General features: G+C 50.5%; 1 protein-coding gene across 1 annotated transcript in view; it reads left to right on the top strand.

The window, feature by feature from the left end:
- The window catches only part of LOC118639029 (c-Maf inducing protein), a 250187-nt gene that overhangs the window by 125853 nt on the left and 98730 nt on the right, over positions 1-25604 (top strand). The window contains exon 2 of the mRNA XM_036275195.1: positions 25299-25424. Coding sequence (XP_036131088.1) covers positions 25299-25424 — 126 coding nt within the window. The remainder of the gene's footprint in view (positions 1-25298; positions 25425-25604) is intronic.

Raw genomic sequence — 25604 nt, 5'->3', positions numbered from 1 at the left:
CTGCCTGGCCCCTTTGTCCCTCCCCACTGACGGCGGGCAGCGCTGGGAAAGTCCTGGGCCTCGGGTCTGTGTGAACGTCCCACCATGTCACGAGGTCGGGCCGCGGGCCTCTCGTCCAGCAGTGGTCGCAGGCGCAGCAAAGGAGGCTCTGTTCTGTGACCCTGACTGCGATCGGCCACCAGTCTATTCTTGTTGTTTGTGGAGCAACTGTCCTGGGCTAAATCGGAATTCTTTCTCAATCGGTGCCCGGTTTTGCTTTTTAAAAATAAACCATTGATGGGAGGAAGGGGTCAATGGGGGGAGGGCATCTGTAATACTTTCAACAACAACCAAAAAAATCATTGTGGATATTTGTCCCTGGGCAGAGAGAGGAACCAGCACTCGATGAAAGTGGTCAGCAGAGCTTGCCAGTTGGGCCAGAGATAGGGAGGGGAGCAGTCCCTAAAGCAGGCCCATTGCCTCAGCACCCCTTCTTTTCCCTGTTACCCCAAGTTGGGACGTACCGGGGATACTTTTTCGTTGTACCCAAGCTCCTCTCTCCTCTCTGTCCTGCACAGGCAGCTCAGAGACACTGTTCCCGCCTGGGCTCCGGGAAAGACCGGAGCGGCTGAGAAGCCTCCCGGAAGCCCCCCGGAAGCCCCGAGTACAGGGCACAGGGCTGGATTGTTCTGAAGGCAAAGCAGGGCTGTGCAGTCTCGGGGCAGAGGAACTAGACGGGCGGGTTGTGTTTCAGGAAGAACTGGTGGCAGTGTTTGGTTAGAGAGAGTGAAGAGGTACCACTGGGAGCAGGAAGTCCAGACAGGAAGCCTCTGCAGTATTCTAGAAGAAAAACGAGAGGAGTGGAAACTAGAAAAGAGGGCGTAGCAACGCGTAGGCGGCTTGAAGGGGCAAGTAGCAGCTGGATCTGACCCTGGTGACTAACTGAATTCAGGGGTTGAAGCTGTTGAAAACAACTGAACAGTGAGGCTTTGCAAGTGGCCACCTAGTAGATGCGGTTGCCACAACCAGGCTTGAGAAGGCAGCAGGGGGAACCCACTGGGTGGGTTCAGCTTGGGTGGTGATCTGAGCAACCTGGAGGGCATCACGGTGGTGGTGCCCAGCAGGTAATCACCAGAGCGTAAGTCCTCCCCGAAGGCGAGGAGCTTTGTTTTGTTTGGTGATGTGTCCCCACACCTAGAACACGCTTGAAGCGCTTTCATGGCGCACAGGAAGTGCTCTATAAATATTTGATGAATGAATAAATGATGAGTTCGAAGCTCAGGAAACAGACTCTTCATTCCAAGTTTTAGATTATTTCTTTCAAGCTGAGTATGACGGGGTGTGTGTGTGTGTAAAACCATCCTTCTCTCTGCCCGAAGAATGGCCCTGTTCTTACCTGACATGGTCCTAGCGTTTTCCGTGGAAATTGATGAGGCCATTTCGTGTTAAGAGCATGCCGGCATCGATTGATCGCAGCAACACACAATAGCACAGCTCAACCTACGAGGGAGGCCAGTGATCTTGGAAATAAACTGTTTCATCCTGTACAGACCAGCCCAGTACCATCCATCATCTGATTTATCGACACATGATTCAATGCCAGGAGATGATTTTCAGCTCTTGAAATGGCCTCTCAGGGGGTCTCCTGAGACACTAGTTGCTCTCCCCTGCCCTGTCCAGGGAAGGGGTGATCCATTTGCTGGCTGTGGTGGAGTGTGTTGGGCCTGGACCCCTGGCACGGGAGGGCGATCTCTGACAGACCCAGCCCCTGGTTGAGGAAGAACAGATGCTTCAAGATAGCCCCTCCACCCACCATCATCCTCAAGTCTGCGAAATTCTCAGAATTCATTACATTTATTTTGAACCTTTGCTTTATTGAGCTGCAATTCACGTAATGGTAAATTAGCCATTCTGAACTATACAATTCAGTGGCCTTTAGTACTTGCACAAGGTTGGACCACCGTGACCTCTAGTTGCAAAATGCTCTCATTACCTCCAGGGCCACCCTGTGCCCATTAACAGCCATTCCCTGACCCCGTCCCCTAGCCCACTAATCTGTTTTCTGTCTCTGGGGATGTGTCCGTTCTGGATGTTCCATGTAAATGGAATCATGCTTTGTGAAGTCTTTTATGTCTGGCATGTTTTTGAGGTTAATCCACGTTGTAACATGTTCAGTATGAATTCGTCCCAGTTTGCAGAGAAGTTCGTGTCAAACCACAGAATTTGCGGACGCCCCATGACGTAGCACCTCTTACTCCTCTTCCCTGGTCTTTGGCAGTTCCTTCACAAGGCCTGGCTAGAGGAGCACCTCACGCGTCTTCTTCCTGTACCCAGATCTCCAGCCCGCCCCCCAGCCTGGCCAAAGCCCCGGGATAAAACCCACACCTGGCCCTGGCCAGTTTGGCTCAGCGGTTAGAGCGTCGGCCTGCGGTCCAGAGAGACCTGGGTTTGGTTCCGCTAAGGGCACGTACTTCGATTGCAGTTTGTCCCTGGCCCTGGTTGGTCGTGCGGGTGGCAGCCACTCGATGTGTCCCTTCACGTCGATGTTTCTCTCTCTCTCTCCCTTCCTCTCTCTCCCTCCCACTCTATCTGTACAAAAAATGGAAAAATATCCTCGGGTGAGGATAAAAAAAAATAAAATAAAAATAAAAAATAAGTAAATAAATAAAACCCACACCTGTAGTTTGGCCCTCCCAACTCTTCCCAAACCAGCCCAGCCCTCTGATCTCATCACCCAGCCTTCTCCCTGGTGCACACCCACTTCCCACCATTCCCCAAACATGTTTTCCTCTTGGCCCTGGATGCCCTTCCATTTCCTTGGCCCAGCAAACTCCTACCCGCTTCTCCAGAACCCACTGTGAGCAGAATCATTTTTTCTCTTCTTCTTTATCCCCAGGGGGAGTCAGTACTCCTCTTGTAGCACGTCACCTTGTCTCGAGCTAACCCTGGAGCACAGCGCACAGGGCACTGCCATGCATGTTTGTTGAGTGAGTGACCCCGTGAATGAAGAAGCGGCATTCGCACACTGAGACTTCATCGCTTCCTCCTGCGGCCTCTGTGTTGACATTGATGTGTGCGCCTGCCTTTTCCCCAGAAGGGGTTTGGGTGTGTTTGGGTCTGAACAGCTCCTTGTCCCGCACCCAGCCTTCTGACTTCAGGACCTAACTCGGCCAGGCTGCTTACAGATGGGATTTTGGAGCCCACTGGGTAAATGGGGTGCTGAAATGGAAAAAGCAGCATTTGTACCACTATTTTGATAACACAGGGTGGAGAATTGCTTTTTATAGACATGACAGAATTCACGCTGTGGCCTGTGTCCCTGAGAGGTGAGACCCAGTGGAGCTGCAGTGTGGCTTGCCCTTGGCTGAGATGATGGCTTGTTGTAAAATGACAGCAACGTTGATCACTGAAAGGGATAGTTTTCCTAGGCGCCCCTAGTTGTAGAAACACGTAGCAACAGTGATTCTTTTTCCCCCCTATTAATTAACTAATTTTGTTATAGATGTTTCTCCTTTTCCCTGTATTGTCACCCTCCTCCTCGCTCCCATTCTCCTCCCCCCTTCACAGTGTTGGCAACAGTGATTCTTGGGGGCAGTCCCTGAGTCACTGTTATAAGGCCTGCTGATACATTGGCGTACTCCATGTCTTACGCACTGGGGGATCCGAATCCCTGTGAGCCCTCACAGTCCTCAGTTATCCAGTGGAAATCTAAGTATTCCAGCGTCGCTTTCAAGGCTCTCCATTATCTGGATCTAACCCATTTTTCTGATTCATCTCCCTCTGTCTCTCTGCCTGGTAAACTCCTACTCACCCTTCAAAACCCAACTCAAACATTACATACTCTCTGCAAGCTTCCTGAATTACCCCGTAGCAGTTCACCTTCCCCAGGGCTTTCGTGTCTCTGCATCTGCAGGTATCCTACACCTGGAATTCTAACCCTCTATAGACATGTCTGCCTCCTTTGCTTAACTGCGAGGTCCTTAAGGGAAGGATTCTGGACTATATTTTTTCTTGGATCATATGTTTGACGATGAATGAGGAGGTATCTGTACAGGTGTGCAAAGCTGGGTAAAGGAGGCAAGCAGGTAGAGAATTCAAAGAGGAAACATCTCTGGATTCAGGTCTGGGGTTTCCAGAATTCTTGTTTCACATAAAACTGTTGGGACCCAAGAGCTATTTTCCTAAGTTTGAAAAGGGTAAAGCACAGGCTGCATGAGATCAATTGGGGTTGGTTGGTTGCTTTTTGTTTTTCAGTACAAGTATTCAGTTCAGTGTGGCGATGTCAGTTGCATGGCGTTGATCTGGAATGCTGGTGGACAGGGACAGAGGGTCTTTTGTTCCTGGAAAAGGGGACGTGCACGACTCATTGCCATGAGCAGGGGCCCTGGGGATGCACTGGGAGGGTTGGACCAGCTGTTTACAGCTGGCGTCCATTCTGATCTGTCTGTTCCTAGGCGGTATCAGATAGTCAATATTTTTACTCTCATTTGGCTTATTATGTCATAAGTGGATTTTGTTTGGAAGGCAGAATTTCAAAAAGTGGAGTGCCCGTGGGTGGGATCAGTGAGGTGGTTCACCTGTGCCAGGTATGCACACACAGGGGCCTGGACTCAGGCTCACTTCGCCTCTGAGTGCCCAGAGCACTATGAAAGTCCTCGGCTTCCCAAACAAGCTTCACGCAGATCGTCCCAGTCATCACAATGGTCGTCTTGTTTCACCAGTGACAAACTGACGTGCCCAGAGGGGAGGCGGCTGCCCACGGCTGACTGAGGAGTGGAGTGAGGTGTGGAGCTGGGACATTCCAGAACTTTCCTCTACCCTGCCTGGCTTCCTGAGTGACTGAGCCTGAGTACCTTTTCTCCTACCTTGGGGGAGCCGATTTTTTTTTTAACTTCATTTTTTTAGAGCAATTTTAGGTTCAGATCTAAATTGAGGGGAAGACACAGAGATTCCTATCTACCCTTTATTCTCACACATCCAGAGCTGCCCTCATAACATCCCCCACTAGTGTGGGGTACATTCGTTACAGTCGATGAACCACAGCGACACATCATTATCTCCCTAAGCCCACAGCCTACCTTAGGCTTCACTCGTGGTGTCGTATATTCTGTAGGTTTGAACTAATGTGTAATGACATGTATCTACCATTATAGGAACATACAGAATCGTTTTACTGCCCTAAAAACCTTCTGTGTTTCGTCTGTTCCTCTCTCCCACCCCCCGACCCCTGGCAACCACTGACCTTTCCCTATCTCCATAGTTTTGCCTTTTTTGGAATGTCGTGGTTTGAATCACACAGTATGTATGTAGCCTTTCCAGATTGGCTTCTTTGCTTAGTAATATGTATTTCAGGCTTCTCCAGACTTTTCATTGTTTCATAGCTCATTTCTTTTTAGCACTGAATAACATTCCATTGTCTGGAGGTACAACTGCTCTCTGTTCATTCATCTGCTGAAGGACGATGAATGCTTCCAGGTATTGGCAGTTACAAATAAAGCTGTTCTAAATATTCGTGGGCAGGATTTTGTGTGGACATAGTTTTTTAGGAGCAGATTTTGAATGACGATTTGAGAGGTCCCACCTGTGGATAGTGCATGAGAGCTCACGTGGGTCTTGGAGGTGGTTCTGGCCCTCCAGCCCCGCTTCCTTGGAGAAAGATCACCAGGTCTGTGGTCTGAGCACAGGCAGCCGGCGTGTAAAAATGAACCCTCGGTGGAAGCCTGCAGCCCCCAAGCAAGGTCTGAGCCAAGAACACTCAGCGATTTCCCACTTCTTCTTTGAAAGACGCTGGTGATGGCTGCTGGCACTGGCTTCCCACGAACTATTGTGTTTATTTGTCTGAGATTATACCCTGCCTGCTTCCAAGAGGACTGCGGCTTCTCAGAGCTGAGATGATACCATGGGAAATGAGGCGATTAGGATCTCACAGAACAGCCCCTCTGGATCCCCAGAGACGGGCGAATCCCCTCAGCCTTGTTTGGCTGCTCAGAGCTTTCTGTGAAGGAGGCAGGAGGGAAACACAGTGTACATGGGTTTTGTTTTCTGACCAGGAAAAGCACACACACTTACCTTGCAGGCTAGATCCCTTCCCGTCCCTGCCTGCCTTCTCTCTCTCTTCTTCCTCACTACGGATTAAACCTCTTTCAGAGATTTTAGGTGGAGTTGTCAATCCCAGCCGCCTCCATATATTCTGATTCTTTGTCACTATTGGTGGTCCCATCTCAGGCCAGCAGTGATTCACCTTGGGGAATATCGCCCATACTTCCCCAGTATTAGCTCTGTGTGATGGTTAAATTATGCTCCACTTACCTGTGAAATTATGGGGCCATGCCAAAACCCAACATCCTTTTGCTCTATCTGCACTTACTTAAACTTATCTTTTCACTTCCTATGTCTTTTTCTTATTTATCCTGTTTTCTGTCTGTCTCCCTCACTACACGGGAAATCCCTTGAGAAGCAGGGATATTGTTCGTTCACGGCACACAGTAGGTCCTCAGTGCTGTGTGCACTATTAGTTCTGTGTGCCAGGCAGTGTGCTCAGTGAATTCCATGCATTCTCTCGTCCGTCGTCATAATGACCTGATCGGCTGGGCTCTGTTATCATCCCCACTTCACAGATGAGGAAACTGAGGTTCCAGAAGACTAACTTGCTGTCTAGCCTGGGACCCATAGCCTGTAAGAGGCAGCACTGGGGTATGAACTCAGAGTCGCTGACTCCTAAGCCTAGGTTCTTTACCATGACATTTTGAGAAATATATAAAATGCCATAAAGATATTCTGAATGCAGTCTTGCTTTTCAACCCATTTGTATTCATAGCAACATCGTCTTCCTACACGTATGTACATGTATATGCAGACATACCGTATTATCTGTCTACAGGCTGTACTTGTTAGCAGGGAAGGGTCTTGACCATCTGGCATCCCCACAGCCTGGCCTGTGCCTGACACATGTGAGCTCTGTTCAATGATGCAGGCATGCATGGTGCAAAAAATCACCGCGCAATTCTGCGAGCACTCGTGGTCTGTGTCTGTAGATCTGCAGTGTTGATCCCAAGGAATGTCATCTTTTCAGAGGACCCTCGGTCTTCCAGCCACCATTGAACCAAAAGGAACCACATCCTAATGTTGCCAGTGTCTGTACCTTGTATAAACGGACCCACAGGAATGTATTCTTTTGTCACTGAAACTCATCATATATTGCTGAGTAGACTTGTAATTTGTTCACTCTCACTGCTACATAGTTTCCCATTGGGTGAATACGCCATAATTTATTTGTGCATTTTATGATCTAGGGGCATGTGTGGGGTCTGCTGTGAATCTTGGACGTGATGACCATGTGCACATATTCCTGTTGGGGATGTCTAGCAGTGGGGATCCTGGGATGTAGAGGGCAGGGGCAGAGTCAGCTTCGGCAGGTGCTGCCGAGTCCTTTTGAGGGTGCTGTGCCAGTTCATGCCCCCACCGGCAATGCAGGAGCACTCTGCTTCCTCCACGTCCTGCACCGCGGATGCTGCCGGTTTCCCCAAATTGTTTTCATTGTGATAAAGTACACATAGCGCAGAATTTACTGTTTTAACCATTTTTAATGGAGAGTTCAGTGGCATTAAGTACATTCACATTGTTGTGCAACCATCACTACCATCTATCTCCAGAACTCTTTACATCTTGCAGAATGAAACTCTGTCCCCATTAAAGAATAACTCCTCATTCCCCCGACTCCTTCCAACCTCTGGCTCCCACCATTCTACGTTCAGTCTTTAGGAATTGGACTATACAAATTACCTCATATAAGTGGAATCGTACAATCTTTGCCTTTTTTATTTCACTTAGCATAATGTCTTTGAGGTTCACCCATATTGTAGCATGTATCAGAATTCCCTTCCTTTTTTATGGCTGAATGCTACTGCACTGTCTATATATGCCACATTTTCATTCATTCATTCATTCATTCATTCATTCATTGTTGGACCTGGGGTTGCTTCCACCTTTTGGTTATTACAAATAATGATGCTCTGAAAACAGGTGTACAAATACCTGCACAAGTCACAACTTTTACCTGCACAAGTCACAACTTTCAGTTCTTTCGGATGTATACCCAGGAGTGGAATTGCTGGATCATACAGTAATTCTGTGTGTAATCTTTTGAGGAGCCTCCAACTGTTTTCCGCAGCAGTTGCAACATTTTATATTCCCACCAGCAATGCACAGTTCTTCATATCCTTCCAAACACTTGTTATTTTGTGATTCTTGTTTTGCTAGTGGCTATCCTAATGTGTGTAAGGTATTGATAACATTTATTTATTTATTTATTTATTTATTTATTTATTTATCTATCTATGTATGTATTTATCTGTTTATATTGATGTTTTTAAGCCATTCTGGTAGGTGTAGTGATTACATGATGATTTTAATTTGACTTCAGAAGAATGTAGTTTTAGTGAATTTGTCTGCTCATCTGCCCTGGATATTGGCTGTTTTATCGTAGGTTGTTGTAGGTGAGGCTGGATCCCCACAGTGAGTCTTCTAATCATTGTGATGCTGCTGGTACACAGTAGGCGCTCAGTATATGCTTGTTGAGTTGAATTAAGGTACTGGTGAGCCCTGGCCGATTTGGTCAGCGGTTGGAGTGTCAGCCTGCAGACCAGAGAGTCCTGGGCACATACCCACCCCTACCCCCCCAAAAAAAAAGAAAAAAGGAAAAAAAAAAAAAGGTTACTGGTGGGAGTGACCACTGCACATTGAGATTCCAGAGGAGAGAGAGGACATCCTCGGATTGTGGAAACTTAAGGGGTATACTCACAGAGGCTGACGCTGTCGGCAGCCCCAGCCTGCAGGGACACCAGTATTTCTTGCAAGAAGACAGTTCACCACCCCCAGTTCTGTGTCTCACAGAGTCAAAGAGACGGCAGTAGCTGAAAACAGGTTCAGGGCACAGACAGCTGCTGCCTGTGACCTCCGCGTGGCCCCCAGGAACCTTGAAATGACAACGCCCCCTCCTAAGTGGCATTTGAAAGGCCAGTCTTGAAGATCTGACCATATATGGCCATTTGGTGTAATTAGTGCAGGGTGGCACCTTCTGGAAATAATGAATCCACAGAGACCAGGGGAGGGCTCAGCAGCGCAGGACCTGCGTCCGTCTGGGCCAGACCTGCCCCTGCTTGGTTCCTGCTCCCCGGGCACAGCCTTGTCTGTGGCCATTTTGCTCTCTCAGCGTGTTCAGGCCAGCAGCCAGCCACTCATTGCTACTGAGTACTGGTTTTGTTTTTAATTAAAGTTTCTTCCCTTTGTCTCTTTGTTCATTGTGCTGACAGACTCTGGGAGGCTTCAGCAGATTCCCAAGTAGGCTCTGGGCTGGCCTGTCCGATGCCAGAAGCCGGTTGCCCGAGCAGGAAAGCCTGGTGAGGCCCTGCACTTTGCATGCCCCACGGCCTCCTCCTTCCCCTTTCTGCTGTCTTATCTTGATCTCCCCTTTCTGCAGTCATGCTCAGTGGTTTTCCTTGCTGCCAGCACTCTTGTTACCTCACTGCAGGGCTGAGCAGTGAGTGTCGGAGTCAGGGTTCCCTCCGGCTCCACCGCTTCTGTGCAGGTGCCTGTGCCTCGCGGTGCCCCATCGACTCATCTGCAAATGGGAAGAACCGGGCTGCACCCCTCAGTGTGTTCTAATGAAGATGAACTGATGCTTATTCGGGCTTCATGCAAAGTAGCCCTGCCCTGGCTCAGTGGTGTGGCTCAGTGGATAGAGCATCGGCCCACGCACTAAAGGGCCACGGTTCGATTCCATTCAAGAGCACATACCTGGGTTGCTGGTTTGATCCCCGACTCTGCCATGCGGGAGGCAACCCAACTGATGTTTCTCTCTCTCTCTCTCCCCCTTCTTCCCTCTCCCCTCCCTCTCTCCCTTCCACTCTCCCTAAAAATCAGTGGAGGTGAGGATTAATCAAAGAAAATAATAAGAGAGGTAGCCCGGCTCCTTCTATCCTTCCTTCCTCCCTCAGCCCGTCACGGAGAGTGGAGTGGATTCCAGGCACTGCGTTAATCTGTTCAGTGAAAAATATAAATAAAAAGACAATTTCCACCTGTGACGGCATGTGTGCTGACAGGTAGGCATTTGCCTGGGTCTTCCGTGATCTCATAGAGGTGCTGAATCCCTTTTGGGGCTGGGGGGAGACGTAGTTGGTGAAGGCTGGACGGTCACTGAGGGACCCGTTGCAGAGAGCGTCCTTGGAGCCCAGGGCACAGTGAGCGATTAGTGCAAAACTCTTGTGTACCCACCACCAGCGATACCCAGCCACCTGGGGTCTAGCTTCCAGCCTCAGGAAGGACCGCAGCTGGGTTCCCGACAGGCAGAACTCTCAGAGAGTTCAGGGGTCCCATCTCGTGTCTGCCACTCCCAGCTGGGTGACCTTGGGGAGTCCCCATACCTCTCTGAGCCTGTTTCCTTGTGCATGTTGGACCACAACATAGTTCTTGTTCTTTTCCTCCCTCCCGCTCTTCCCCTGGTGTTTCCTAGGAGGCTGTATTGCTGCGAGGCTCTGTCCCCCGCTCTGTCCACACTGCCAGAGGCTCTCTGAACGAGACTCCGGTCCTGCTGGCTTGCCCCATGGTTTCCGGACAAGAGCATGCTGAGTTTGGGCAGCGCACTTCCGATTGTCTCCAGCAGTCATGTGTCCCCAGCAGGTGTGGTGGCTCTCGGAGGGAGTACCCACCTATCCTGGCATCTGGGTCAGTTGCTTTCTTTTTTTTTTTTTTTTTTAATCCTCACCCAAGGACCTTTTTGCATTTATCTTCAGATAGAGCGGGAGGGAGAGAGGGAGGAAGAGAGAGAGAGAGAAACATCCATGTGAGAGAGACACATCGACTGGTTGCCACCTACATGACCCCAATAGGGGCCGGGGACAAACTGCAACCGAGGTACGTGCCCTTAGCGGAAACTGAACCCAGGACTCTCTGATCCACGGGCCGACGCTCTAACCGCTGAGCCAAACCAGCCAGGGTTGGGTCAGTTGCTTTTATTTAGGGATGTCTCCAAGGGTTTCCCCCAAATTTATCCTCTGGGAAAATTCTGCAGAACTTGTCTGAGGCGTCCACAGAATTTAGGGTTAGGACTAAGGTCAGTCCTTAGAGAGGACATTGCTGGAGCCAATCTCAGGGTGTCTCCGTAGGACTGAGCCCCGGACACAATAAGTAACAAATTCATTGACTCACCTACTCACCCACTAGAACTTCTTTTTTTCTTTTGTTTTGTTTTGTTTTGTTTTATCCTCACCCGAGGGCATTTCTCCATTTTTTGTTCAGATAGAGTGGGAGGGAGATAGAGGAAGAGAGAGAGAGAGAGAAACATCAATGTGAAAGGGACACACTGAGTGGCTGCCACCCGCACGACCAACCAGGGCTGGGGACAAACTGCAACCGAGGTATGTGCCCTTAGCGGGAACCGAACCCGGGTCTTTCTGGACCGCAGGCCAACCCTCTAACTGCTGAGCCAAACCAGCCAGGGCTGGAACTTCTTTTGATGCTCCATGCTGGTCTCCTTAGAAAGAAAACAAAGAGAGGAAACAGTCCACCTATTTTCCCCCATCCGTCTGTCCATTCATCCATCACATATTTATATTCCTCTTGAATGGTTTAAATCAGCAGTTGGAAAGCTATGACCCCAAAGCTAAACCCACTAACCTTTCTGTCAAAAATAAAGTTTTATTGGAACGTAGCCATGGTCATCTGTGGCTACTTTGAACACAACAGCCCTGCTGAATTGTTATGACAGAGACTGTGTGACTCTCGAAGCCTGGAGGATTCACTCTCTGGCCGATTGCAGAAAGTGTTTGCTGACCTCTGGTTTTGACCGAAGGGATGGGGCACCAATCTTGGCTTCATTTATAGTAGGGAGCATGGTGTAGGGCAAGTTATTTCTCTTCTCTGGGCCTTGGTTTTCTCGTCTGTAAAATGGGATCATAATGGTGTCCCTTTCATGGGTCATTCTAGGGAGTTGGTGGGAAGATGTCTGCAAGCGGCTGACCCACATGAGAGGCACGTGGGTGGACCTTGATCAAGACAGTTACTGCGGACACAAGCTAAGGTGGCGGACTGAAATCCAGTCCTGTTTTTAGGAGATCATGGCACACACACAGCTGATATCAGTGCCCAGGAAGCTACCAGGACTGAGGTGCGCCCTGACCTGTGAGAACCCAGAGGCTGGTGCCTCTATCTGCAGGCTGTCCTAGGCCACCGTTTTCCTCCTGCTGAATTACACCATCAACTAGCATATGTTTTTGAAGACCTGAAATTTGCCACCTGATTCCTGCTAGTGTCCTCGCGTCTGGGACACCAAATGGATACAGGCCTACATGACATTGGCGTGTGATTTTGGAGTTAAATTAATACTAATATTAACAAAAATAGCCCTGGCCAGTTTGGCTCAGCCGTTAGAACGTCAGCCTGCGGACCAGAGAGACCCGGGTTCGGTTCCCGCTAAGGGCACGTACCTCGGTTGCAGTTTGTCCCCGGCCCCGGTTGGGGTTGTGTGGGTGGCAACCACTCGATGTGTCTCTCTCACATTTCTCTTTCTCTCTCTTCCCCCCTCTCTCCCTCCCGCTCTATCTGAAGATAAATGCAAAAAAAAAGTCCTCGGGTGAGGATAAAAAAATATTATATATATAAGTTGCAATTTCCAGCCTTTAACTCGGAGCTCTAGTCCTGAGCACGCGTGCCCTTTCCTTCGGCAGAAGCGTCTGTGCTGAGCGTGGCAAGGAGACTGGACGCGAAGGGGAACAGTGGCGTCCTTTTCTGCGTAGTAGCCGGGAAAAAGTGTCTGCTTTGCCCCCACCTCCTCTGCGGCTCTGGGTCCAGTTTTGAGAAGGGTGCTGCCTCTCCTGCGGGTTCCCTGTGTGAAAGATGCCCCCCATATTTTGAGAAAATTGAGCTCCATCGCTGACCTGATTACTTACCCCAAACCCAGGAACCCTTGCATGAGAAAGAGCGGGCCCTACAAAGGAGCTCATTTTTCTATAACACTTCCCTGGAATTCCCTGCAAACAGGTGTCTCTTGGGCTTTTAAATATAAGCATTTCATCTGGTGGCCCAGGAAAACCCCACCCCTGGGTATTTATCCAAAAGAATGCTTTGGTCCTCCTTCCCCCAAAATAAGTACAGTACCATTCATAGCAACTTTATACGCAGTGGTCCCAAACTGGAGACAACCAAAGGTCCATAAACAACAGTGGCAGATAGGAAGGAACACAGCTCTCAAATTCAAAGAAGCATGAGCTACAGACATATGCACCTTGCAGACATGATGCCGCACAAAGGAGCCAGACACCAAGGCGTGTGTGCTGTGAGCTTCCACGTGTAAGAAGGTCAGGGACCCACGTGTAGCGGTGGACGCCAGAACAGCAGACACCTCTGGGCAGCACGGACTGGGGAGGGGAACAAGGGAGCTTTCTGCAGCACTGGAGACGTTCTGCTCTTGACCTGGGGAGTGGTTGCACAGGGCTGTGCATATGCAAATTAAATCCAGTCGAACATTTAAGACTTCTGCACTTTACCCACTGTACTGTTTATATAGTATACTTGAGTTAAAAAAAAAAAAAAAGATGGGAAGGGAGACAGAGAGAATCCAAGAATTTGAGAACGTTGGGCAGTCGAGGGCTTTGCTGTGGTCTGGGTCCTGGCTGAGGCTTTCCTGGGGAGTCCATACACCCCAGTCTCATCTCACGATGTCCTGTTCTCAGACCAGGGTCCTACGCTGCGGGCTCCCTGTGCGCTCCCTTCCCTGCCCCAGGAGCGCCTGGTGCTCCCCAACCCCCTGAAGACCCAGCTCCAAGTCGCTTCTGGGAAGCCTTCCTCAAAGTCCCAGTGTTTTCCTCCCCTGCCGCTCCTTGCCCTTTGCACCTGCACCCTTCAGTTACAGTGCTTATCGTATCGCGTTGTCCTCGCCTTTGTAAATTTCTGTCCCCACGCTCCCCCTTCCCATCCCCCCCCAGGCCCGCACTGGCACCTGAGGCCCTGGTCATCTTGGGGCTCCCAGGCCAGTGTCTTGCCAAACAGGCAGTGGTTATGGACCTGGCGTCTAAGTCAATGACATGGTCTTTCTGCTGACCAGCTGTGAGCTGGAGCCCACAGATTAACTGCTGGAGTCTCCCTTTCTTCCTCTGCTAGAGAGGGCACCTGTGGACTGCTTGCCTGAGGGCCTGGCGCCTGGCGTATGCCTGATCCGTGTATGCCGCTGGGGTCCTTAGAAATGTTGCTGACACAGTGGGTGGAAGTGTGCTTTGTGTCATGGCCTCAAGAGCTCGATCAGGTGCTCCGATGGCGAAGGTGCCTGGTTCACAGATGCTGAGCGCCCCACACCGGGGACCCAGAGTTTCATCTGTCTTCCTATGTTCTCGATGCTGACTGGGGGTAGAAGGGTCTGAATGTGGAAATATCAGCCCTTTGCTCTATTATTAAACTTCTTGAGTCATTTAGCCATAAAAGGGGCAGCTGCCATGGCTGGATTTATGATTAATGAGCCAGAACGTGCCTCCTGACTGTCTCCACGGAGTGTAGTCCATGGAGAACAGCCTTGGCCTGCCCTGGACACTGGCACTAACCTCATGGCCCAGCTGGGCTGTGGCAGGGCTTGGTTGAGTGGGATGAGAGGAGGTGGGCAAGCTGAGCCAGGCAGTGCTGTGCCCCTGAGCTTCTGGAATGCCCCCCTGGGGGCTCGACCTGCTTGTCCTTCGTCATCCAGAGCTGGGTGATGCCCTCCTGTGCACCAGGCTGACTCCGTGCCGGAGCCGTCCTGTCTGTCCTAACGTTCCGGAGTGATCTGTGGATGGCGGAGGAACTCGGAGAGCGTGTGTAAAGCCCCTTCTTCCTTCTTGTTGAGGCTTTTTCAAAGTAATCATCGGGATATAATGCGCTCCGCCTTAGCACCTGGCTCCGTGCTGGGATTTGAACCCCTTCATGGTGTCCCTGCCCGCAGGCAGCCCCCTCCTGGCCTCCTTTCAGGCCACCCACTCTTGTGGGGTGACAGCGAGAGTAGTTACTTATCAAGTTCTTACGAGGTGCTGAGCCGTACACACTGAAGGGCTCTCCACAAACAGCCTTGAGATAGGTATACCGTTACTTTTTTACTGCATATAATTCGCATACCGTAAAATTCCCTGCAGTGGTCATATGGAAACTGTTTAGCTTTTGAAGAACTGCCAGACTGTTTTCCCAAGGGGCTGCATTTCACATTCCGACCAACAGTGTAGGAGGATTCCAATTTCTTTCTTTTTTAAAAAAATTGATTTTAGAGAGAGAGGAAGGGAGAGGGGGAGAGAGAGAAAGAAACATCTATTGGTTGCTTCCCATACACACCCCAACCCCAGGGACTGAACCCGAAACCTAGGCATGTGCCCTGACTGGAAATCGAACCAGCGGCCTTTTGGTGCATGGGATGGTGCTCGACCACTGAGCCACACTGGCCAGGCACTTCTGGTGTTTTTAAATATCTTTTTTTCTTTTTTTAATCCTCACCCAAGGATATTTTTCCATTTATCTTCAGATAGAGTGGGAGGGGGAGAGATAGAAACATCAATGTGAGAGTGACACATTGACCGGTTACTTCCCACACATCCCAGCCAGGGCTAGGGACCGAACCACAACCGAGGTACCTGCCCTTGACCGGAATCGAACCTGAGACTCTTTGATCTGTGGGACAGTGCTCTAACTGCTAAGCCAAACTGGCCAGGGCTTAAACATCTTTTTTTTTTTTTTCTTTATCCTCACCCGAGGACATTTTTCCATTTTTTGTACAGATAGAGTGGGAGGGAGAGTGAGGAAGAGAGAGAGAGAGAGGGAAACATCGATGTGAAAGGGACACATCGAGTGGCTGCCACCCGCACGACCAACCAGGGCCGGGGACAAACTGCAACCGAAGTACATGCCCTTAGCGGAACCGAACCCGGGTCTCTCCTGACCGCAGACGGACGCTCTAACCCCTGAGCCAAACCGGCCAGGGCTTAAACATCTTTTTATTGAAGCGAATGTACACACAGAAAAGCGCCCCCAGCCTGCCCTGCTTCACGCATTCAGCAGCGTGTGCACCCCGTTTCACTTCCATCGAGATCTAGACCGAGAGCAAAGCAGGCCTCCAGCAGCTCCCTGTGCACCTCTCCAGCACTGTCCCCGTCCAGGGGTCACCAGCAGGGTCACCAATTCTGCTGCAGGGTGGTGGGGTGGTGTCACCCCGGGCAGACCCCCTGACTCTCAACCCACTAGGCTGTTTAGACAAAGCCGGAGTGTGAAGTCCCGGCTCTCGCTTCTCTCCCAGTCTGTCCTGCATAGCCATGTGCAGTTGGTTGGGGTGCGTACCTGCTCAGAGCCTCCACTTCTGGTCTGTCGAGGGCTGATGGCAGTACCTGCCTCATGGTGGACTGTGGGTTTCGGGGGGCTGGTGGAGGTGGGAAGGGCCATGCAGAGGCGGGAGGTGGGCGAGGGGAGCCAGCAGGTATGCCTCCAGCCTGGGAGGTCCTGACTCTAGGGCAGGCCCCCGTCCGGACTCCCTCGGAGCCTTGATCAGGTGCCCAGCTGCAGGGGCCAGGGGCACAGATGGACGTGCCCTGCCATGAGGACACAGGTTCTGTCCTTCTGACCTCCTGTGTTCTCGGGCCATCTTTCTCCTCCTCCACCCGTCAGCGCCATGACTTGGGATGTGCCCTCGGGCCTTGGCATTGGGGCACACGTGGGAGAACGTCCACTTGTTGAATGACTATGTGAATTCAGTCCCGAGGGAGCGTCGCACAAGCCACATTTCCAGTCTCGCGCACTGCCTGTGGGCTGCTGAGACTTATTTATGCTGTGAGAGGAATCACCCACCGCCGAGATAAGCTCAGACAAAACGTGAAACACAGGAGGCTTGTATTTTTGTCCCAAGAGGTTCTTCTTGCTCAAAACCCAATTACTTTATCCTGGCTGGTTTGGCTCAGCGGCTAGAGCGTCGGTGAGTTCACTTCTACATGGTCTGGGTTGCAGGTTCAGTCCCCAGCTCCAGTAGGGACATGTGCTGCGACCTCTCGCTCTCTCTCTCCCCCTCTCCCTCTCTCCCTTCTCCCTCTCTCCGTCTCTCTCTCCCCCTTTCACCCCCTCTCTATCCCTCCCTTCCACTCTATCTAAAAAGCAATGGTAAAATATTCTCAGGTGAGGATTAACAAAATAAAAGAATAAACAAACCCAGTTACTTTTACTTCACACCTAATTCCAACAGGCGTGGCGTCTGGTGTCAAAGGCCACGACAGGAGAGCCGTAACCTTAGCGGGTAGGGTGTGGGGAAAGCCACATCGGCGGCAGTCCGGAGGAGTCATTCGGCATCAGGAGAATGATTGGAGACGCTGTGAAAACAGACACAGTCCCCTCAGCTGAGGTGGGCAGCTCTATCCTGGGGGCGCCAGGGCATTGCTGGGCTGCACCGCTCACCAGTGGTGCGTGGCAATAGTAACCATGGCCCTGGGGCGACCAGAAAAGGTTCAGTGAAGCTCCGTGTCTTTGGCGTCCGAGACAAGGGAAGAGACAGATCGGGGATTCAATCTGACAATCTCAGAAACTGCACTCTCCATCCCCATGTCCTGCCCAACTCCAATGTGTGCACCTGTGTGCGTGCACATCGCAGGCGCATGTACATGACAGAGGGGCTGGGGCCGGAGAGGACAGAGCGGGCCTGACACAGACTGCCCGCCTCCTGCCACCCAGCCGAGGGCCCCAGGTCACCTACAGCTCCGCTCGGCCTCGAGGGCAGAAACCCACTCGTGCTCATTTGGGAAAAGCCTGTCAAAATAGTTTGGTGTTCTCTTTAGTCCCACAAAGGGAAGTCATACTGCAAAAGCAAGGTGGCAGCGAACAATCTGCAGCTAGTACCCAGTGTACCCCCCCCCCCCCCAGCACAACTCCTCAAGGGCCTCTCACACTCCTCTGTGACACGGCATCACCTCTTCATGGTGCCAGCTCTTCTGTAGCTTGTGGATACATGGGGTAAATACAGTGCTCCCCAGCGTTGTGCAGCAACATGAGGTGAGACATACAAAGCCTTCAGCACAGGGCTGACCACATGGTAACTGCTTGATAAATGTTAACCAGGGGTGCCTGTGCCTCTCTATGTGGGAGGGGTTCTGGGAGAGTTGTTTGTAGACCAGGTGTCCTTGTCACTGAAAAAAATACACACAATCACCAAAAGGTAGAAAAAACCCAATGTCCACTCGGTGGAATGTTTTTCAGCCATGCTACAGAATGGATAAACCTGGAAAACACTGAGTGACAGGAGGCAGAGAGAAAGGACCGCGTGATGAGTGATTCCACAGACGGGAACCTTCCGAACAGGCAGATCCGTGGAGACAGACAGTAGACTGGCCTTCAGGGATTGGTGGCGGGGTCCCAGGGAGATGGGTTTCCTTTCGGGGCAATGAAAGTGTCTCAGAGCTAAATTGAGGCAAAGGTTGCACAGCATTGTGAATGCACTAAGTGCCACTGAATTATACATTTTTAACTGGTTACTGTTTAATTTTATATCATGTGAATTTTGTCTCAGTTTTTTAAAAAGCAGCAGGGCTGAAGCCCACTCCCGCATCATGAGCCACACGCTGGTACCATCCCTGAGGTCATGGCAGCATCATCATTATTATTGTCATTGTTGTTGACTGTCCAAGGTGGGGCTGGCAGGGGCTCCCCTGCCCTCTGACCTGACTGGCATCTCTCCCTGAGGCCAGGGTTTGTGTGTGTGTGTGTGGGGTGGGGGAGCAGGAGCACATCCTTCCTTATGCAAGTGGGGCAGGGCCCCATGGAATCAGGCTGTGCAGTGGGGGGTCCCTCTTTGTGATGGCGCGGTGACTTCCACTTGTAGGGAGAGGAGACGAGTCCACAGCGAGGTGCACCCAGCAGGCTGCCGGGTGGCAGCCCTCCCGTGGCGCAGCCTGCTGGTCTCAGCCCAGGTCCCAGCTGACCGAGGTTTCCCAGCCTCCCACATCCTCCCACAGAGCATGCTCCAGACCAACTTTTCCTTTTGGGGTCCAGAGCCGCCTCCCCAGGAACCGGGCCAGTGTCTCGTTCACATGTGCCTTGAGTCAGCCTGAAGCCTCATCTTGGGGGGCCTCTGACATCATGATTCATATTCACTTTTAGAGAAATCCCCATGGAAACCAGCAGGCAGGTTTGGGCAGGAGGAGCTGGCTCCCCAGAGAAGCAGGGGAAGTGAAGACACTGGAGAGGGCGGACGAGGGGCTCAGTTGGGGGGCTATTTCAGGGGCTTTTGGTGACTCCACTCCATGTCCATCTGACCCATGGGAAGTCCAAAGAGATGCCCAGTTTGGAATGTCAACTCTGAAGACTGGGGTGGGGGCAATATTGGGGGCCCTGATGAGGACCCTCTAGGTCCTGCTTTCTGTAGCCCTGATCTAAGGGTTGAGGGGATATCAGGATGGAGTCTCATCTCAGAATCGAGCAGAGGGAGAGTATTCTCTTCATTGTCCAAACTAGCCCCTCATCAATCACTGAGAGCAAAAGGACAAAGGCCCCCCGACCGGTTCCCTGACTCCCGTGGGAAAGTAGTGACCTCAGGAACCAGGACCCTGGCTGGCAGACTTCTGCCCTCCAACACCGCTGTCACACTGTAGGCACCCGGCTACCAGGGTCCCACTGGGCGGAGCCAGTCAGAGCATAGCTTCTAGCAGGACCCACACAAGCTGGGGGCCCAGGATGAAGCCCCCAGGCTTAGCCAGGGCTCTCGCTTCTCATTAATATCCCTTTAATGAGAGCAATTTGGCAACAATCAAAAATATGCTATTACCCTTTGTCCCATTAATTCCATTTCTGGGAATCTGGCCTAAACAAAATCCTAAATATAGGGTAGAAAAACATGTTTCATAAGGATGTTCACTGTGGAGTTATTTAGAGTAGAGGAAATTAAACCACCGCATTGCCCATAGGGGAGGGGGGAGGAGTGGTGATAAATGGTGGCCAGATATTCTATAGCCACTCAAGTGATGGTTCTGGAGATTATCGTTGAGAATATGGGATGTGCACATGATGTAAAATGATGTGAAAAAAGGCGACTTACAAAGTTATATGTACTGCATGATTTGGGCTCTGTAAAAAAAAGTATGTATAAAAAATAATCAGGAAGGTAATATACCAAAGTGCTATGGGTGATTTTGATAAGATTTTATCTGAAAGATTTTATTTCATTCATCATCTCCCAGCTTATCTTGGATACCCATGCATTGCCTTTCTTAGTCTGGTTTGAGTTGGAGTTCACTGTGCACATCTGTGAGTTTTGACAAACATATGCAGCCAAGTCATCACCACCACAGTCGAGATGCAGAATATTTCCATCATCCCAAAACATCCCCCCACTCCCCCCTGTAACCCGGCTCCTCCCCTGTCCTAGCCACTGCTGACTGTGGGTGTGATTCCCATCCCTGTAGTTTTGCTGATTCCAGGATGTCTGGCATTGCTTTTTATGTGTAGAAATAACTTTTAATCTGCTTATTGTTCTCTTAAAAAAGTACCTCTTAGAGCTGGATTTTGTAGCTTCCCCGAGAGAATTTTTCTTTCTTGTCTAACTCAGCCTTTACCCCATGCAGGAATCTCCTCCGCTGCAGCTCAGATCACCATGTTCAGATTACCAGGGAATTATCAGTTATCTGTAAAATCCTCCCGAGAGTGTGAAAGTACCTCTGATGAAGGGCGTCATTGGCCAGCAGCAGCTCTTGCCTCTACCAGAGAGCGATGTCTGGGGGCTTTTGATCCCGAACTGTCCCATTTCCTGTGCAAATCTCATGGACTGTCTGGGCTGTCGATGATGATGATGATACTAGTAACAATAGTGGTAGTAGTGACAAAGGTAGTACAGAGTGTTCCCATAAAACCCTGTTTTCCTTATTGCGAACACCTTACAATAGCGTGATACATTTGTCTCCACTAATGAACCAATTTTCATATGCTATTATGAACTTCATAGTTTATTCGATTTCCTTAGTTTTTACCTAATGTACTTATTCTAGTCCAAGATCCCATCCGGGGTCCCACGGTACACTTAGTCATTGTGTCTCTGTGCACTTCTCTTGGCCGGGAGTATCACTCAGACTTTCCTTGTTTTTGATGAGTTCTAGTCAGGTGTTTTGAGAAATATCCCTCATTTGGGTTTTGTCTGCTGTTTTTCTAATGGCTAAATCAGAATTATGGGTTTGGAGGAGAACACCCCAGAGGTGAAGTTGAGTCTTTCTCATGAGAGTTTATTTTATTAAGCTTTTCTGTATGTACAGATGCTATGCTAAGCCCTTGATGAACTGGATCTCCTTTGAGGCTCCTGATAATTCTATTAACTTCTCATTTTACCTTTAGAAAAAGCAGACTCAGAGAGGTGCAGTAACTTGTGTATAGACACACAGTAAGTGACTCAAACGTAGGTTTTGTTGATAATACAGATTTTGTGTTTAGCCAGCATTGCTTTAAACATTTGGAAAACAACACATCTGCTATTAAAAAACAGTACACATTTTTTTATACCCAACCTTTCCCCCTAGTACCTGCCTGTGTTGCAACCTCTAATCAAGGGCAGGCTCAGATAGCTAAGGCGGGGTCATGAGAAAGGCAGGCACAGGCCATTAGCAAGCCCGCCCTCATCTCTTATCACGGGGTAGGGGTCATCTGGAGTGTGCTGCCACAGGCTTGGTGTGGCCTTGGGCACTGTCCCATCGTGTCTCAGGGTCTCCGAGGAGGCTGTGGTGGGAAATAGAAGTCTGAGGTCCTCTGCTTATGTGCCTGAGGTGGAAATCTGAAGAAAGGAGGCTGGCCATGCACTGGGTTTGGATAATCAATCCAACTTGGTATGGCCACGCTGTCCCCTTGCTGAGATTTTCGGAGTGGGGTTTTATGTTTCTATATTGATTGGTGTAACACGTCTTAGCCCATGTCCTCTGGCCTCTGCATATCAAGGGGTCAGTGAGCTGGGCCACCAAGGAGAGGACTTTTTTGGTATCTATCCGGGCACCCAGGTGCCATTGCTTCCTAAAGTTGGTATTTATTTACTTATTTACTTATTTATCTATTTTATTTTTTGTTAATCCTCACCCGAGGATATTTTTCCACTGATTTTTTTTTTAGGTAGAGTGGAAGGGAGGGAGGGAGAGAGAAACTTCAATGTGAGAGAGACACATCGATGGGCTGCCTCCTGCATGACCCCGACTAGGGTCGGAGATTGAACCTGAAACCCAGGTATGTGCCCTTCACTGGGAATCGAACCCTCAACCCTTCAGTCCTTGGGCTGACGCTGTAACTGCTGAGCCACACCAGCCAGGGCTAAAGCTGATTTTTTAAAAAAAATTATTTATTATTTTTAATTTTAAAAATAATAACCAGCCCTGGCCAGTGTGGTGCAATGGTTAGAGTGTGGCCTGTGGACCAGAGTCACAGGTTCGATCCCAGTCAAGGGTACGTACCTCGATTGCGGTTCGTTCCCAGCCCTGGTTGGGGTTGTGCGGGAGGCAACCAGTTGATGTATCTCTCTCATGTCGATGTTTCTCTGTCCTTCCCTCCCACTCTATCTGAAGATGAATAAGAAAAAAAATTTCCCTGGGTGAGGATTTAAAACATAATAATAATAATAATAAAATTTTAAAAATAATAACCAAAAAAGTATCTTCCCAAGAGTGTTATGTTTAGTGATTATAAGTAATGCATAGATAAACTTTTTTTATTTAGGAAAATATTTCTTCATTTATTAAGAAAATAATGACCTCCTCGGTGCCAGGCACTGCTTAGGTGCTTGGAACAGAACAGATGAGAACCTGCTCTCGTGGTGCTGAAACACTGGCAGGGGAGACAGACAGTCAGCAACAAACAATGTTTGAATGTGGGTTTGGAAGTGAGCATATAACCAACCCCCAAACCCCTGGTTTCACTGATACTCTCAGGACAAGATGTGCTGTGAGGCTGAATCATTTACTGTAAAATATTGAAAACATAGCCATGCAGGGGATGCTGGAATAGGGCAGAGGGGGAGTCTGCTTTTGGGGTACGCAGACATAACGGCCCCTGGATTGTGCTCCAGGGTGGGCCATGTGCTGGTGAGAACTGCAGGATGAACTTGGCTGTCTCCCCACTGGGGTCTGAGCAGCCTGGTCACTCACCGGGACGGTGCAGCAGCCTCCAAGCTGTTCCCTCCCTGCTTCCACCCACTCCTCCTGCGTCTGCTCTTCATGCAGCAGTCCCAGTGATGCTATGAAACTTGGCTGAAGCCCTGCAGCGCTGCACCCCAGGGGGAGTAATACCCAGCCCCCCGGCTTCACTTACCAGACCCTCCTGCAGCGGCCTGTTCATCTGTCCAAGACACTCCGTCCCCCAGCCCTTCCTCCCTTTGCCCTTTGGCTCCCTGGACACTCCCAGCTTGTGGCTGCCCCTGGGCCCTCCTTTCCCTCCATCTTTCCAGGGCGCCAGCTCTCCGCCACTTGTCTCTGCACCCTGTTTGAGTCTTGGCACAGCACTGCTGCTCTTCAGTAGTTTATTTTTTCGAGTATTTTGTCTGTTGTTTCTTTGCCCCACTGGGCTCCTGTCTCATTCACTGCTGTATCCCCAGCACCCAGTAAGGAGCCTGGAACGCCGTAGATGCTCAGTGATATCTGTCAGGTGAATAAGGGAGTGAATGAGTGAACAAATGAACAAATCAATTGATCAATCACTCTTACTTCCAGAGCCTGGTGACTGATCATATTGGAGAAATGTGAGGCAGCTTAAGCCTTCAACCCTCTCTGCCTTCACCACCACATCTCAACTTTGGCAGACAGAAATTGAAATGAAAAAACCTCATGGAGCTCCTCAGTCCTCCCGATAAAATCAATTTGTTAAGCCACACATCTTAAATTGCACCCGACTCTTCGTTACAGCACAGCTTAGTGGTCAGGATGCTGATTCAGAGTCAGCGGCTTTGTTCAATGCTGGCCACACCCCTTCGCAGCCGGGTGGCCTTTGGCAAGTCACGTGGCTGCCTCGGCCTCAGCTTTCTCATCTGCGCAATGGGGCTGGACCTGCACCTGCTCCACAGGGCCGTTGTGAGGATTCAAGGAGACAGCACTTGCCAGGAGTGCTGGGCGCATGCGAGAGCTTCGGAGATGTGAGCTGTCCTCAGCTGTGCTCTGCTCGCCTCTGATTCTGTTGAAGTCTGGCTTCCTGGGGCCAGAGGAACAAGGACACTGTGGGTACCTGGTGGCCAGTTCATCCACCTGGCACCTGGTGCCTTCTCTCCCTGATAGCAGAACTCACTCAGAGAGCAGTGAGTGGCTGTGAATTTCTCTTGTCCCACCCTCACGCCAGTGTTGGCCGATGATGGCCTTTAACATTCTTTCTCTAAACACAAATTGCTGTGAGCTCCCCATGTGTCAGGCCCTGGGGAGAGAGAGCAGGCCCCAGGACAGACATGAGCCTTGCCTCTCGGAGCTGCAGCCCGGCCAGGAGGCAGATAACAGACATATAAGTCCCCAGATAATCCATCATCAAATAGATAACAGACATGAAAGTCCACAGTAATTAACCTGGGTGTGGTGAGCATGGTGGGCTCAAGCAAGGATGTTACCGGGTTGGGTTACAGGGTCCAAAGGATCGTAGGCTGTCCCCAGAAGCCTGTTGAGCTGAGACCTGGAGAGTAGAAGAGGAGATGACAGGGGTGGGACCACGGCCTTTCTGGGACAAAGAGCCGGGTAAGAATGGTGCTGGCAGCGGGCCTGTGTGGCGGCTTGGAAAGGGAGAGACACACAGGGTGGGCCTAGAAGAGGAAGTGAGACCAGAGCTGGGGGCATGCCAGTGGTGGATGGGAGCATCAGTTTCCTGGTTGGAACTCTGGGAGCCATTGAAGGGTGCTGAGCAAGAGAGTAGAGGGATTGATTTGCCAACTTGGCAGGTGGCCCTGGGTGCTGAGTGGAGAAGGCGTATCTGTGGGGAAAGACGAGGCGGGACCAGTGGCGGACTGTGACTGCTTTCTGGGCAGGAGAGGGTGGTGGCTCTGCTTGTGCTGGGCCCCCCCCGCTGGTGCCAAGAGGAACAATGCACAGGCCTTGCCCTAAGGTGCCCCCCAGTCTAGTCCCGACTACACCAAACAAACACAGGGGAAGTTTCTGCTACAGCTCCGCTCTCCAGCCGGATGCCACCAGCTAGGAAAGATAGAGTTCCTTTGGTCCCTGGAGGTGCCAAGTGTCTGTAGCAGCGAGGTTTGCTTGTTGCCACAGTGGGGATGTTTTCCAGAACCTTCTTCTGAGGTGCAGATGTCATGCCTGATCTTGTAACCAATGCATGTCTTTTTCCTTTTTTTGCTGCAGCCAACTGGGTACATGGAAAACTCTGTCTCCTACAGCGCTATTGAAGACGTGCAGCTGCTGTCCTGGGAGAACGCCCCGAAGTACTGTTTACAGCTCACAGTTCCTGGGGGAACTGTCTTACTGCAGGTAGGAGAGTAAACATGAACACGCAGTTTCTTGCCCCACCCCACCCCTTCGCCCTCCTCTTTTCCCTTGGAGGGGGACAGCCACCTATCAGGAGGGAAGGTTGTTTAACTCAGGGTGTTTTTTTCCTCTAAGTACAGGACACGTGTAAACCAGGGCTGCTGGGGGAATGGGAGAAGAAAT

Source organism: Molossus molossus, unplaced genomic scaffold (genome assembly GCF_014108415.1).
Source record: "Molossus molossus isolate mMolMol1 unplaced genomic scaffold, mMolMol1.p scaffold_m16_p_21, whole genome shotgun sequence".
Classification (NCBI taxonomy): Eukaryota; Metazoa; Chordata; class Mammalia; order Chiroptera; family Molossidae; genus Molossus; species Molossus molossus.
The sequence above is the reverse complement of the archived record's forward strand: the minus strand, read 5'-3'. Positions and strand labels throughout refer to the sequence as shown.